Source organism: Phytophthora ramorum, assembly GCF_020800215.1.
Source record: "Phytophthora ramorum isolate Pr-102 chromosome Unknown Phyram_PR-102_s0005, whole genome shotgun sequence".
NCBI classification, from domain to species: Eukaryota; Oomycota; class Peronosporomycetes; order Peronosporales; family Peronosporaceae; genus Phytophthora; species Phytophthora ramorum.
In genome coordinates, this window is record NW_027150651.1 from 258,684 (window position 1) to 272,408 (window position 13,725).

At 55.2% G+C, this 13,725-nt stretch overlaps 5 protein-coding genes across 5 annotated transcripts; 3 read left to right on the forward strand and 2 right to left on the reverse strand.

The window, feature by feature from the left end:
- Positions 1-2: 2 nt before the first annotated feature.
- KRP23_5765 (eIF-2-alpha kinase GCN2) lies at positions 3-4,707 on the forward strand (the record flags this gene model as incomplete). The annotated part of the gene is made up of 3 exons (XM_067890871.1): positions 3-30; positions 108-2,536; positions 2,620-4,707. 3 exons carry the CDS (start codon positions 3-5, stop codon positions 4,705-4,707), a joined length of 4,545 nt encoding a protein of 1,514 aa, XP_067745282.1.
- Positions 4,708-4,836: 129 nt separating this feature from the next.
- KRP23_5766 (Geranylgeranyl transferase type-2 subunit beta 1) lies at positions 4,837-5,874 on the forward strand (the record flags this gene model as incomplete). Its single annotated transcript, XM_067890872.1, has 1 exon — positions 4,837-5,874. One exon carries the CDS (start codon positions 4,837-4,839, stop codon positions 5,872-5,874), a length of 1,038 nt encoding a protein of 345 aa, XP_067745283.1.
- A 174-nt stretch (positions 5,875-6,048) lies between these two features.
- KRP23_5767 (Proteasome subunit beta type-7) lies at positions 6,049-7,203 on the reverse strand (the record flags this gene model as incomplete). The annotated part of the gene is made up of 5 exons (XM_067890873.1): positions 6,049-6,122; positions 6,189-6,405; positions 6,466-6,702; positions 6,773-6,949; positions 7,021-7,203. 5 exons carry the CDS (start codon positions 7,201-7,203, stop codon positions 6,049-6,051), a joined length of 888 nt encoding a protein of 295 aa, XP_067745284.1.
- Positions 7,204-7,564: 361 nt separating this feature from the next.
- KRP23_5768 (40S ribosomal protein S18) lies at positions 7,565-8,266 on the forward strand (the record flags this gene model as incomplete). The annotated part of the gene is made up of 2 exons (XM_067890874.1): positions 7,565-7,567; positions 7,808-8,266. The coding sequence occupies 2 exons, from the start codon at positions 7,565-7,567 to the stop codon at positions 8,264-8,266; spliced, it is 462 nt and encodes a 153-aa protein (XP_067745285.1).
- A 907-nt stretch (positions 8,267-9,173) lies between these two features.
- On the reverse strand, positions 9,174-10,448 carry KRP23_5769 (uncharacterized protein; the record flags this gene model as incomplete). The annotated part of the gene is made up of 5 exons (XM_067890875.1): positions 9,174-9,210; positions 9,299-9,387; positions 9,467-9,698; positions 9,764-10,008; positions 10,083-10,448. The coding sequence occupies 5 exons, from the start codon at positions 10,446-10,448 to the stop codon at positions 9,174-9,176; spliced, it is 969 nt and encodes a 322-aa protein (XP_067745286.1).
- Between the last annotated feature and the right edge of the window lie 3,277 nt (positions 10,449-13,725).

Genomic DNA, 13,725 nt, shown 5'->3' on the forward strand with positions numbered 1-13,725 from the left:
CCATGGGCCGCAAGAAGGGGAAGAAGAGAGGTAGGTGTGTGCACCTACGTCTCTTGCAGCTAACAAGCTAAATGTCCACCTGGGATGCTCCGTTTTCCGCTCTGCAGACGCGTGCGTCCAAGATGCACCCGCTACGTATGATGCCGCTACGCTCGCCGAGGCGCGCGAGCTGCAGGCCCAGGAACTGGAGGTGCTGCAGGCCATATTCGACCGGGACCTCGTGAGTCAGAGTGCCACGCCGCTCTATACGTATATCTTCGCCATCCGGTTGGCGTGCGAAGCCACGCCGGGCTCGGCCACGACGGCCGAAGTGCTGCTGCACTTCGACTTGGCGCGCGCGTACCCGCTCCAGCAGCCACCCAACATCACGGTGGAGCCCAAGCACGGGCTGTCGGACACAGAGACGCAGAAGCTGCAGCGCGGGATGGAGGCGCTCGCCCTGGAGAAGGTCGGGGACGCCGTCGTGTACGACCTCGTGGTGTTCGCCACCGACTTCATCCAGGAACACCTGAAGGACCAGTCGTCGTTCTTCGACCAGATGATGACCCGGCAGCAGGACCGAGAGACGAGGGAAAAGCAGGAGGAGGACGCGCTGCTGCAAGAGCAGGAGGCGCAGGCGCGCGCGAAGAACGAGGAGATTATCGCGCTGATCGACGCCGAGAGGAAGAAACGAGAGACGATCAAGAAGACACGGCGGAGAAGGCGGAGACATCGGTCGAGTATTGACGGAGAGTACAGTGGCAGCGATGGAGAGAGTCTGTCGAGCATCTACGAGCAGCAGACGGAGGCGAGCTCAAGGCGCGACGGCAGCTCGTCGAGTCTGTCCGACTCAGACTCGGATACGTCCGATTTGGACGCGGCTGCAGCTGCAGAACGATATCACTCGAGATATCACGGCGATTTTAAAGAGCTGGGGCTGCTGGGACGCGGAGGAGGAGGCGAAGTGGTGAAGGTGCGGAACCGCCTGGACAGACAGCTTTACGCGGTGAAGAAAGTGAAGCTGGACCCGGACGATAAAGCCATGAAGAAGAAGATCTTGCGCGAGGTGAAGACGATTTCCCGAATGCAGCACCGCCACATTGTGCGGTATTTCCAGGCGTGGATTGAAGGTGAAAGTGGAATGTCTAGCGACGACGAAGAGGACTCGAGTCTTGAGGACAGCGATTTAAGCGACGAAGAGGGTATCATGAGTGGCGCCATCGTAAGCGAGAAGGAAGACTTGTATGGTGACGCAAGCCTTTCGTTTGGCGTTGAAGACGGATTGGGGGCCATGACGTCCACAGACGAGGACGAAGACGACTGGTTAGGCACAATGGGCAGCAGCACAGGGCTATGGCCGACGTCTCGCCATGAAAGCCGCAGCCTACGAAGTAATAGCCATTCATTCCAACTCTCTTCGCATCGCTTTGAGTCGGAGAGCTATCCAGATGATGGCTTCGACTGGGAAGCTTTGGAAGAAGCTCCAATGGAAGATGTGGACGACTCCAGCGACGATGAAGGTAGCGACTACCATCGCAAGGCGCTTCCCCATAGAACTCCTACTCCTGAGAGAAAGCGCAAGTTTGAGAAACTGTACATTCAGATGGAGTACTGCGAGGGCAATGCTCTCAGAGAGGTGATTGATAAAGGAGCACTGTGGAAAGACCCCGATAAGATCTGGACGATGTTCCGACAGATCCTGGAGGCCCTCGTGTACATTCATCGGCAAGGTATTATTCACCGTGACATCAAGCCGCCCAACGTTTTCCTGGACTCTGAAGGAACTGTGAAGCTGGGAGATTTTGGCCTCGCAGTTCGGCCTCCTAAAGCTATGGACGATGACGGCAGCAACGAGGATTCCTCTCCACCAAACGAAACTGCGACTGGTGCGATATTATCCGAGTCAACCGGGTCATCTGCTGCCGAGCTCTACGGGCGGCTGAAGCTGGAGAACTTGGAGAGTACACGAGTCGTCGGTCGATCGAGTGTACAGCACGACAGTAATCTGATGACTACGATGTCGGCCGATGTGGTCGATGGCAGTATTACCGCTGGAGTCGGCACGGCGTTCTACCGAGCACCTGAACAAGAAAGAGAGGGCCAACGGTACAACCAGAAAGCAGACTTGTTCTCGCTCGGAATCCTGTTTTTCGAAATGTGGTCACCACCATTCACCACGCTGATGGAGCGTGCGCAGGCGCTCACTGGTTTGAGGGAAAGGCATGAGCTACCGGCGGCTTTCAGTGAGTCTGAAGATGTAAAAAAGATCATACTGTGGCTTTGCGAGCGTGATCCTTCTAAGCGGCCAAATGCGAAGGAACTGCTGGCAAGTCCATTGTTGCCCGCGAAGATAGAGGTAGAAGGATCCTACCTTCGCGAGGCACTGGAAACTCTCGCAAACCCGCAAGGTAAGTTTTTCGGGCAGCTCATTGACGCGCTGGTATCACAGGAACCAGTTAATCACGTCGACTACACCTACGATCACCTGGAGTCGGTCAAAATGCGCATCTACGAGACCCAATTGCGCACGAAAACGTACGTCCGGAACGTGCTACAGGTAAGCAGTTATCCTTTTAGTGCTTTGCTGAGTTGGTAGACAACTGTATTTTAATTCTGAACCAAATATCGGTGTGCTTACAGAAAGTGTTCGAGCGTCATGGAGCCGTTGAAATGTCAACGCCGCTACTCATGCCACGTCTGTCAGAGAGCTTTAACGGCATCACTCTTAACGCTGCGCCCAACGCATCGTTGATGCTGGATGGCAATGGTGTGTCCGTATCGCTTCCATTTGATCTGACCGAGAGACTTGCTCGCTTCGTGGCTCGACACAACGTATCGCGACTGAAATGCTTCCAATTCGACCGCGTTTACCGGAAAGGCGTCGGGGGTGGTCACCCGCGCGAATTCACCGAGTCTGACTTCGACATCATTTGGGATGATGGAGGGTCTTTCCGTTTCTTGGAGCTAGAAGGCTTGGAAGTCGTGTCAGGCGTGATCAAAGCGCTGCCGAGCTGTCTAGGATCCTACTACATGCGATTCAATGACGCCCGAGTGACGCGTGGCATCCTTGACCTCTGTCGCGTTCCCACTAGCGCTCGTCGCGAGGTGCTACGACTGCTCTCGAACGAGGTTTCTTTCTACGTGCACGCTGGCCCACCGTCCACTCAGACTCCAAGCCTGAAGCCAGGTCGTTGGAAATTTGTCGCGAAGCGGATGAAGCACTATGGAGCACCGGCAGGTGCCATCGAAGCGCTGAAACCCTTTTTCCTGTTACCAGAGGACTGCTTGACGTCGCTCGACATGATTGAGTTGGAGGTGCAGAAGCTGTTTGCAAAGAATCGGGCGCTTGCAAACCGAGATTCATTGTCTGACAGTGATCCAAGTTCGGCATCTTCAGTGGGCCGCAAGCAAATTCAGAAGCGCGATGCGCAGTTGCGACGTATTGTCAAGGATGTCAACGAGGGCATTACTTCTCTGCGCTTGTTGTTGCAGGGCATGCAGTTCCTTCAGTTGTCGGGCCCCGTGTGCACACGCTTAGACTTGGGGCTGAGTCCGCGTCCCGAGCGGTACACGTCAGGCTTTATCTTCCAGGCAATTTTGCTCGGGGAGGCCGCGTATGGCGGCACCACTGGTGATACATCAGCCTCATTGCTGGTCGCGACGACCGACAACCAGATCATCATCGCGGAGGGTGGACGCTACGATGCGCTGGTGTCGCGCTTCAAGCTCACAACAGCATACGCAAAAGCCTCGTCGGTCGCTGCAATGGGCGTGCGCTTCGCTATCGATAAGATCGTGTCGCTGGTCGCTGAATCCATGAGCTCAGCGCTGCTGGAATCCAAACCACCAGCGTCGGAGGTGCTGACGGGCGGCCGCAAGGTCTTGATTTGCTCGGCTGGCAAGGCGTCGGACACGATGCTGTTCCGGATGCAGATCGCGATGCTGCTGTGGGGACAGGGCATCGGCGCAGATTACCTGCATCCAGAGCCGCTGCACCTGGAGGACCTCGAAGACTACTGCGCGCAGCAGAATGTGCAGTGGATGGTAATCGTACAGAAGCACATGATGAAAGAGAAGCAGCAAGTGAAGATTCGAGCTGTGAAAAGCCACTCGGAAGCGGATGTGGTGACGAATGTGACGTCGCTGCCCGAGTACATCAGCGAGCTGCTGACAACGTCTGGCAAGACCTCGCATGGTGACGCTGCTGCTAGTGGTGGCCGTGGCAATAACCATTTCGGCGATGGTATGAACAGCAACAACAGCGGTGGTGGCGGCGGCAATTCGTCGTCAGGTAGCAGCTCGTTGCAGCCCATCTTCGACGTTCGGGTGGTCGATGCCAAGTACCAGTCGAGGGATAGGAACTACCGGAACTACCAGCTCGACACACAGAAGGTCACGCGTCGCGTGTCCAAGTGGATCTCGTCCAGCTTTTCGTCTCGCGGGGACGAGGCCATGAAGGTGCTCTCGGTGGACCTGCCGTTTGCGCTGGTGCGGGAGATGTCGTCGGCATTGATGGAAGAGGGACGCGCTGCGATCGACTCAGTTTGCGCCAACAACCCACGGTATCGGAAGCAGCTCAAGTACACAATGGAAGAGGTGCTTTCTCTCACGCCCGAGGCCAACAACAACTCACGCGGTGTCGGACGGGAGCGATACGTGCTACTGCACAGCATGGTGGACGACCGCTACGACATGATGTCGCTAGCTCCACCGCGCAAAAGGAACTAATCCGAATAGCTAGTAGAGCGCCACTTGTTCAAATGAAATAAAATACCACATACAGCCGAAAAAGGCAACTTTCGTCTTCAACATGAGTGTATCCATCGTTTGATTGGCTATAATGCCTCATTCTCGCAAATGAGCTCGGACGACGAGAGCAAGTCGGCGCCGCCGGCCTTCGATGTGGCGCTGCATGTGCGGTACCTGGTGGGGCTCAAGAACAAGAAGGAGGACTTCGAGTCGTGCATGACGGAGCACATGCGTGTGAGCGGTTTGTACTGGGGCGTGGGCGCCATGGCGCTGCTGAATCGCGAGCAGGAAATGGGCCCGGCCGATATAACCGACTGGATTCTGCAGTGTGAGCACCCTGACGGAGGCTTCGCGGGCAACGTGGGCCACGACCGCCACCTTCTGTACACACTGCACGCGCTGCTGGTGCTGGCGATGCTCGGGGGTCTCGACCGCATCCAGAGAGACAAGTGCGCGGCCTTCGTGGCGGCGCTGCAGCAGCCCGACGGCTCGTTCGCGGGCGACGAGTGGAAGGAAATCGACACCAAGTTCACGTACTGCGCGCTGTCGGCGCTCAAGATCCTGGACAAGCTCGAGCTCGTGGACGTGGAGGCAGCTATGGCTTACGTGGACTCATGCCGCAACTTTGATGGCGGCTTTGGCAACGTCCCGGGCTGCGAGTCGCACGGAGGACACATCTTCACAGCCGTGGGAGCCTTGTCACTTGGCTTTGCTCTGGAGCAATATGTGGACGACGAGTTGTTGGGCTGGTGGCTCTGTGAGCGCCAGTGCGACTCGGGAGGACTCAATGGACGCCCCGAGAAGCAGGCGGACGTGTGTTACAGCTGGTGGAACATCTCGTCGCTCATCATGATCGGCAAGCTCGACTGGATCAGCAAGGAGAAGCTCATCCAGTTCATCCTGGCGTGTCAGGACCCGGAGGACGGCGGCATCGCCGACCGCCCCGGAAACGTGGCCGACGTGTTCCACACCTTCTTTGGCATCGCCGGGCTCTGCATGCTCGGCTACTTTGACCGTGAGAAGGAGACGCACCCGGAGTACGAAGGGATTCGACAGATCCACCCGACGTTTGCCATCCCCACGGATGTGGTAGAGAAGTTGCAGCTCACGGCCGACATCATCATGCCCGAGGTGAAGGAGGACTAAGCTGCAAATCGGATCCTACACGTTCGTTTGGAGTAGGTGCGTGGATAATCTGTCGACAGAATGGAACAAGTTGTCAATGCAGACTCTCGCCAGGAATTCAAGTGCATTTTCTTTCGCAATTAGCCATTTCGGTCACGTATCACGTGAAAATGCCAGGGAAGCGACAACCTGCGTCTACAGTTCCATGGGCGTGGCCTCCTCGACGACAATGTTGGCGGGGAAGAGCTCTGTCTTGGAGCTCAGGACACCTGATCATGCACAAGTTCCACAAATGAGTCGTTTCACCAACAGCACCACACAAAGCAGCCACGTACGGGTAGCTCCGCGCGGGATGTGCGTGACTATGTCTCGGTTGATCTGCGAGCGCAGGTCCGACACCTCGTTGGGCTTGATACAGTTAATCTCCTTGACCACTTCCACCTTGCCGTTGACCTTCTTGATGGTCGTCAGGTCCACGTTGCTGCCCGAGCCCAGGTCGTTGAAAATACCGGCCAGAATGGCCTCCTGCACCAGCTTCTTGGCCTCGTCCTCCTGAAAAAAATCCCACGTCAGACCTTCATGCACATGACTTTAACAGTTGACACTGCGTACCGTCATGTCGTCCTTGTAGCCGAACTCGAAGACCGACATGGCGGCCAGACTACCCGAACCCATGGTCACGAACGGCAACTTGTCCGTACTGCCGTGAGGGTAGACCGAGTACAGGTGCGGGCCTGTAACGTCCACACCGCCAAGTACGAGCGCAGCCGAGACGTGGCCCTGGTACTGAAACAGCATCCGCTTCAGCAGCGTCATGGCCGTCACCACCCGCGACTGCGTGTCCGTGTTCTGTAGGCAGCAAACAACTCCATCAGCTCCAAAACCTCTCAAAATCTTTTTTCTACTTCAAGCGACGCACCAGGCGGTGCAGCTCCAACTGGGACGAGATGAGCGCTGTAGTGTTCTCAGTGTCGGCGGCGGTACCAGCTCCACAGCAGTAAATGTTGGGCGCGATGTAGTGGATCTTCTCGCAGTTCTTGTCCATGACGATGGAGCCGCCCGTGGAGCGCGTGTCGGCGCCAAGCACCACGCCGTCCTGTCCAGAATTAATAGTCATTGGATTAGTCATCAGGTATAAGATACGGCAGGCTACTAATTGCAGCATGCCTTGTACACGACGCCGACGATGGTGGTGCCTGTCTTGGTGGCCTTGAGCTTCTGCTTGCCGCCCGATTGGCCTAACAGCAGCTCGTTACGGCGGCAGTTGTCGAAGCTGAAGCCGCCGTGCAGCTGATCGCTGGTCGGGAAGGCGTCCCCGAAGGTGTTTTGCGTGCGGCGGAAGTCGCTCATGCTCGGAGCTTGTCAGGAATCTTTGCTTGTTACTGAGGGGGGATCTTGGAGGCTTCAAATAGAGGGGCGGGCGTTTATTCGAGTGGGATACGGTACTCTACCTGTCAGAAGCGATGAAGAATGTGTGCGGATATACAGAATCAGAGGTTGTTATCGATTGGAAGAAAATGGGAGTGCAATACGCGCTCTTAGTGGCCGAAAACCCGCCGAGCGTTTTTATTGGCTGCGCGCGGCGCGAGTCCCGACTGCCAGTCATTTGCAAGGGCATAGTGAACGCAAGTGACCTGCCGCACCAGCCACCGCCGCGCCCCAAAGCCTTCCACTTTGTTCCCACCGCCAGAAGCAAAAGCATTCGTTAACCATGGTAAGTGTCCCGCCCCTAGTGACGTCTAGTGATGCACCCAACAGGGAGGCAACCGACATCAGGCAGAGGCAGCCGACAGTGAACAGCTCGAACAGCGCAGCAGCAGGATACCCATCGCCTTCTAAGGGACCGAGCGCGTCTTCCCGTCGATTGCCTCCCTGTTCAGACCAACCCACACGCGCAGCGTAGACGGACGACCGCTCGTGCTAACGACCTTGTTGCTGTTGTTGTCCATTGCAGTCGCTTGTCATCGGGCCGGACTTCCAGCACATTCTGCGTATTCTCAACACCAACATTGATGGTCGCCGCAAGGTGTGGGTCGCTCTGACCGCCATCCAGGGTGTGGGCCGCCGTTTCTCCATCATGGTCTGCAAGAAGGCTGAGGTGGACATCACCAAGCGTGCCGGTGAGCTGACCAACGACGAGATCGAGCGCGTCGTGGCCATCATCCAGAACCCGCTGCAGTTCAAGATCCCCGTCTGGTTCCTTAACAGACAGAAGGACTTCAAGACGGGCAAGCACTCGCAGATCGTGGCCAACAACCTGCAGGGCAAGTGGCGCGAGGACTACGAGCGTCTCAAGAAGATCTACGCTCACCGTGGTCTGCGTCACTGGTGGGGCCTCAAGGTGCGCGGACAGCACACCAAGACCACCGGTCGTCGCGGAATCGTGGTCGGCATCCTCGGCAACGGCAAGTAAGTCGCTGCTGGCTGACGACTTCTGGCTTTGTCCCTTCGTGGGGATTGCTGAGACTCTGGCATTATTGTGGTGGGCGATGATCCCTGCGTGGCAACGCGCGGGGTGACCTAAGCGAAATCAACAAGACGGACAACTCTTGCTGCTTCTTCAAAAACAAACGACTGGGTCTTGGCTTGCATGTGGTTAAATGTTGTGTATTAGCGGTACAGGGTGAGATTAGCTTCAATGCATCATTCGGACGCAGCAGTTGCAACCACGCATGCAGTTGTTGGTGTTGGCGTGTGCAACGATGCCAATTGGTTTGCTAGCTTCAGAATATTTAATCGCGCAACTTGTTGACCCCGGTCGCTCAAGTCTGAATCCTGCCACTTCAACTGTTGATTGTTGACACCGCTCTTCATGCGAGAACAACTTGACAAAAATCTGTTGTACTTAAAATTATCAGGTTAGTCTTGGCGTTCTGCGTCGTAATGTCTTTCTTCGGCCTCACTCTTGTCTCCTTCAGCATTTGTAAGCCTTGGCAGCGCACGAACGCGTTTGCTCATTAGTAGAGCAATTTTCCAGTTGCTGGCAGCATTGCCAACAGCGGGCCGGGAACGTGAACAACGCATTGCCTCTTGTTGAAAATGCGAGAACCAAAGTCACCGTACGCTGAACAACTTCAATTAAGACAGTCGAGAGCAGACCGGGTAGCAGAGATGCCAGAGCGTACGCTAGTATTCGCAATCTGAGACTGTGACGACAAAATTCCACGACTGCGTCGATAGCTCGATTAACCGTGATACTCGATCAACACATCGTTGTCATGGTGCTTCTAACAGCGTACTCTGCTCAAGGCAGACTCTACAGCACACAGCGCTCGGGCGTCCACGTATCTCTTTCAACTGAATTATCAACAAGAAGCCCTCTACTGCATCTCCACAGGCAGACCCATCTTCTTGAAGCTGCAGACAAAACAACACACAAACATAGCAACCATGACAATGTTACTACAGCACTCATACTACCATTATAAGGCGGCTTGCAACGTACGCGTTGGCCTGGTGCTCGTAGATCTTCTCCGCCTGCTGCCGGAACTGCTCACTCTCGGCGTGATACTTCTGCAGAGCAGCCGTGAAACTCTGAAATTCGAACCAGCAGTACACAAATTAGTGCCGGGCACTACCTGTCTACATTCACTATCAAACGCAAGCACCGCACCTCCTGAGAGATGCCGTTGGCCTGCATTTGAGCTTGTGCCATCTGCTCGACATGCTCCACGTAAAGGGACTGGAACTCCTCCATAGCCTTTTGGACATCGGTGATACCCTCTGCCCGGGCGTGAGCTAGCATGTCCGACATGGCCTTCTCCATGCCGGCCACCATCTCCTTCAAGATCGCCAGAGTCTTGTCGGCAGTGAGGTCCTCAGGGATCTCCGGCGCAGGGAACACACTGGTGCCAACCATCATAGTTAGTATCCCTAGTTATCTCCTTTGTCGATGGTAAATTCAACTCACGATCGCATGAGGTCGTTTAGGTTCTCCTGAAGCTTGAGAATCTCCGCGTCCTGTGCATATTTCTCCATGGCAAACTCGAGGCTCTGCCGGCTCCACAGACGCTTGGCAACAATCTGCAGCTCAACGTCCTCCATCGTTTGATACAGCTGCTGCAGAATAGCCTGCTTGAACTGGGCGTCGCTGAGCTCCTGGTTGTTCTCTTTCAGGTACTTGCGCACCGCCTTCTCCAGCTCCGGCAATTGTTTCTGTCATAGAACCACCATCAACCATCAGCATCACATTTCTTGTAGTACTCTTCAATTCCCTCATTTTCACGTACGAGCAGCTCCTTAACGGCAGCTGTGAGCTCCGTGAAGAAGAGCGCAAGCTCCACCTGTGGGATCTCTTGGAAGGCGAGGGGCTCCGCCTGACCAGACGGAGAAGACGACGCGTCCCACCACATTTTGCCCACGCCAATGATGGCGCCCACAATGGCGATACCAGCCACAACGCCTGTGGGGTCCGCCTTGATGTGCTGCGGCTGGATAGCGAGTGGCGCAGCGTTCGAACGAGCTTGCACGAAGGCTGGTGCAGACCGCGAGGCGGCACCAAATGAAGTGGAAGCGGAGGCGGCACGGCGGGAGGCCGCGGTTCTGGCCGAGTGGCGGAGCTGCTGAGCAGCGTGGCGCATTGACCCAAACACCATCACTAGCAAGTGTGCTGCGAAATGTCTTACATTCCTGTGGTGAACACGTATCGGACTTAGACGGACAACGTACTTAATGGAGATTGGTGAACAACATCAATATATTTTGAATTTTGCCAAATTTTAACTAAATTGTTATTACTCCTTTGACCACACAATAACTACGAAATTACACTCTTGATCCACTCAGCCAGCAATTTTGTATGGATGAATATCGTCAAATCTCCGATCGCACTTAACTTCACTATGTATATTAACGACCAATAGAAATAAGGGGTTGGCAATTGTTTAACTTATAACGAATCAAGTCAGTCTGTGCGATCTATTTTAACCAATTAGAGAGCTCGCTAATTCGTAAAGGCCCCACAACCACACCTCCGACGTATCGTGTCGGAGAAAGCAGAGAAGTTATTGATATCCCTCTACAGATTGCAAGTCATTCGTATATTCTTAGAATAACACACAAGCTCCGACATCTCCGACCCAACATGAGCCTCAACGACCTCGCACCGGCCAACACCAAGCGGGCTCGGGAATGCGCAGCACGCTCGTTCCTGAAGTTTCTCGAGGAGGAATCCGTCAGCTGGGAGTACTTGGGAGTGTGCATGCAGCGCGAGAGTGCTTCGCTCGTCTTGGAGGCTGTGGTAGACAAGTTCGGCATGTACCTCGCCTTCAAGGAAGGGCGCAAGGGCCAGCTCTTAGCCCGACACTCGGTCATGCAGTACTACCGACAGGCCAAGACCTGGCTGCTGGAACAGTTCCCTCAGCATCGAGCGGGATCGACAAGATTCTGCTGAAGAAGGGACAAGTACTAGAACGGTACTGTATGAAGAGAGAGTCGGGGGCGTTTGTAAACAAGGCTCCTGCATGCACGAAGACCGCGCTTAAGCAGATGATGGTATATCTCTATTCGACGGCTTATACCTCCGCGGACTACCAGGACGCCGCCTTGCTGTGTCTGCTCTGGTTCCTCTTTGGGCGTGCGTCGGATCTTACGATGCTTCGCAAGGCCAACCTGTCCATTGGCGCAGGCGACATCTTCTTCGTGCGCTTCATCCGGGTCAAGACTGCAGAAGAACAAGGCCTCTCGCTCTTTCCCGACAACGACTTCTCCACATGCCCGCTTCTCGCCATCGCGCTTGCACTGGTGACGCAGTCTTCTCCGACGGCTTCGCTTCTGAGCCAACTTTCGGAGCCGCAGACAGTCTCCCGAGCGATGCTGACACCCGCTACGCCTCTGATTGACTTGATCGACCACCCGGAAGCTGTGATCCCGCTGCATCAAACGGCCAAGAAGTCAGATGAGAGCAAGACAGCCGATGCTGCTCCTGGGATCCACAGCTACGTCAATCGCGTTCTGGACAGAGTCGCCAAAAATGCTGGCGTGGCCGAGCGTCTGACGTCGCATTCCTTTCGGCGGGGCGGAGCTCAGCATGCAAATGGAGCTGGAATGTGCGTACAGTGGATTTTCGACCGTGGAGCGTGGAACATGACGGCGACGAACAAAGCCTTCGCGTACGTCTTCAACACTCCTGCCGAGGACCACAGGGTTGCACGAGTCTTGAGCGGCCGTGACCCCGAACAAAGAGTTCGCCTTCTGACGCTGGACTGCTTCGATTCCGATACCCAGTCCAAGATCCAGTCCGTAGCGGCAGCACTCTTCAACGCTTCGTCCGGGCTGGAGTCGCCACCGTACAACGTGAACGCGCGCGTCATCGACACCTTCATGGCGTATCTGCTGCGGCACTATCCGTCCTTGAAAAGTCTCAGTACTAACGGGCTGGCGATTCAACGCATCGAGGCTTGCGCAGTTGAGAAAGGCTTCTCAGTCAACGATCTGCTGGCATGGTCGTCGTTCCTGTCCTCGAACCCAACGACAACATCTGAAGCAAAACATACAACCATCCAAGACACCACGGAAGCTATCACAAAGCACCCCATGTTTCTTCAACAAGCAGCCTTGATTGAACAATTAATTCAAGTGAACCAGAAGCTGGACACTCGGCTGTCTATAATGGAGGCTAAGATACACAACAAACAACAACAAGCTCCGTCAGCAATGATTTCAAGTGAAGATACAAGCAACAACGATCCTCAAGCCAAGCGTCGGCGTACCTCTGCTGCTACCAACCTGAAAGATGCTTGGTTTTCTTGGTACGCTCAAGAACCGCGGATGTGGAGCTCAACGGATGCAGCGACCAAGCACATGCGGTCAAACGCCAAGTTGATCGTCGCCTTCTTGAAGCTGTTTCTTCGAGATGGCTTCGAGCTTGATGAGAAATCACCGCGGTATCGAGACGAGGTCCTGAAAGTTGGTGCCAGCGCGGAGACACAGTTGCTGTTGTATCTCCGCGAGCACAAGATCACAGCTCGTGGGGCCCAAAACGTCTTGAAGTCCATGCGCAAGCTGCACAAGTCTGGTCACCTCAACGAACACGTCAGCCATTACAAGCAACTTCAAGCCGCCGGCCGCGTAGTTGACCCTGCTCCTTCGCACACCACCAACATACTAGGTTTAGTTTAAGCACGTAGTTGCATACAGACTTACCTTTTGTCGCCGCAACCAGTCGTTGCTGTTCATGATTATCGTTTGGAGAGCGCTGAAGCCCACTCTCCGTTCTGCACCCGAACCAGCGAAGCATCCGCCATGCCTTCAACAAAGCCCAAGAAAAACGACATCAGCTCCGCGAAGGAGTTCAAGACGCTATGCATCGCTGCTCGCAAGGCGTACAAGATCCGGGTTAGTGATGAGGCAATCCGCCACCTTCGACTTACCATGAACACGACGGTTGCCTCCGCGAGCCTCCTTCCTGAAGCGATCGATGTCATCTTCGCTTGCGTGGCCGAACGGAAGAAGCGGTGCGTCGGCATTGACGACGTGCGTGAGTGGCTAGCAGCTCCTGGTCCAGGCGGTGACGATGGATCGAGCGACGAGGAGGAGCGGAGCGCTGAAGAAGACCTGACAGCAGAGAAGCTCCACTACGTCTGCAAGCTGCTGAATTGGAAGCGTGAGAAGCGGCAGACGTATTACCTCGTCGAGTGGGAGGCGACGTGGGAACCTCGAGAACACCTGAGCCAGACCGTTGTCGCTGCCTTCGAAAAAGAGCGCCGCCTTCTTGTTCGCAAGAAGTTCATCGAAGAGGAAGCTGTTGAGGACAACACGATCAACACAACGGAAGGATAGACGAGGTAGCGCATAAGGAGTTAATACAGGGTGTATTACGTGCTTTAGAATCAGTAGCAGGGGAAAGACATTGATAGCTCTACATTGAACACT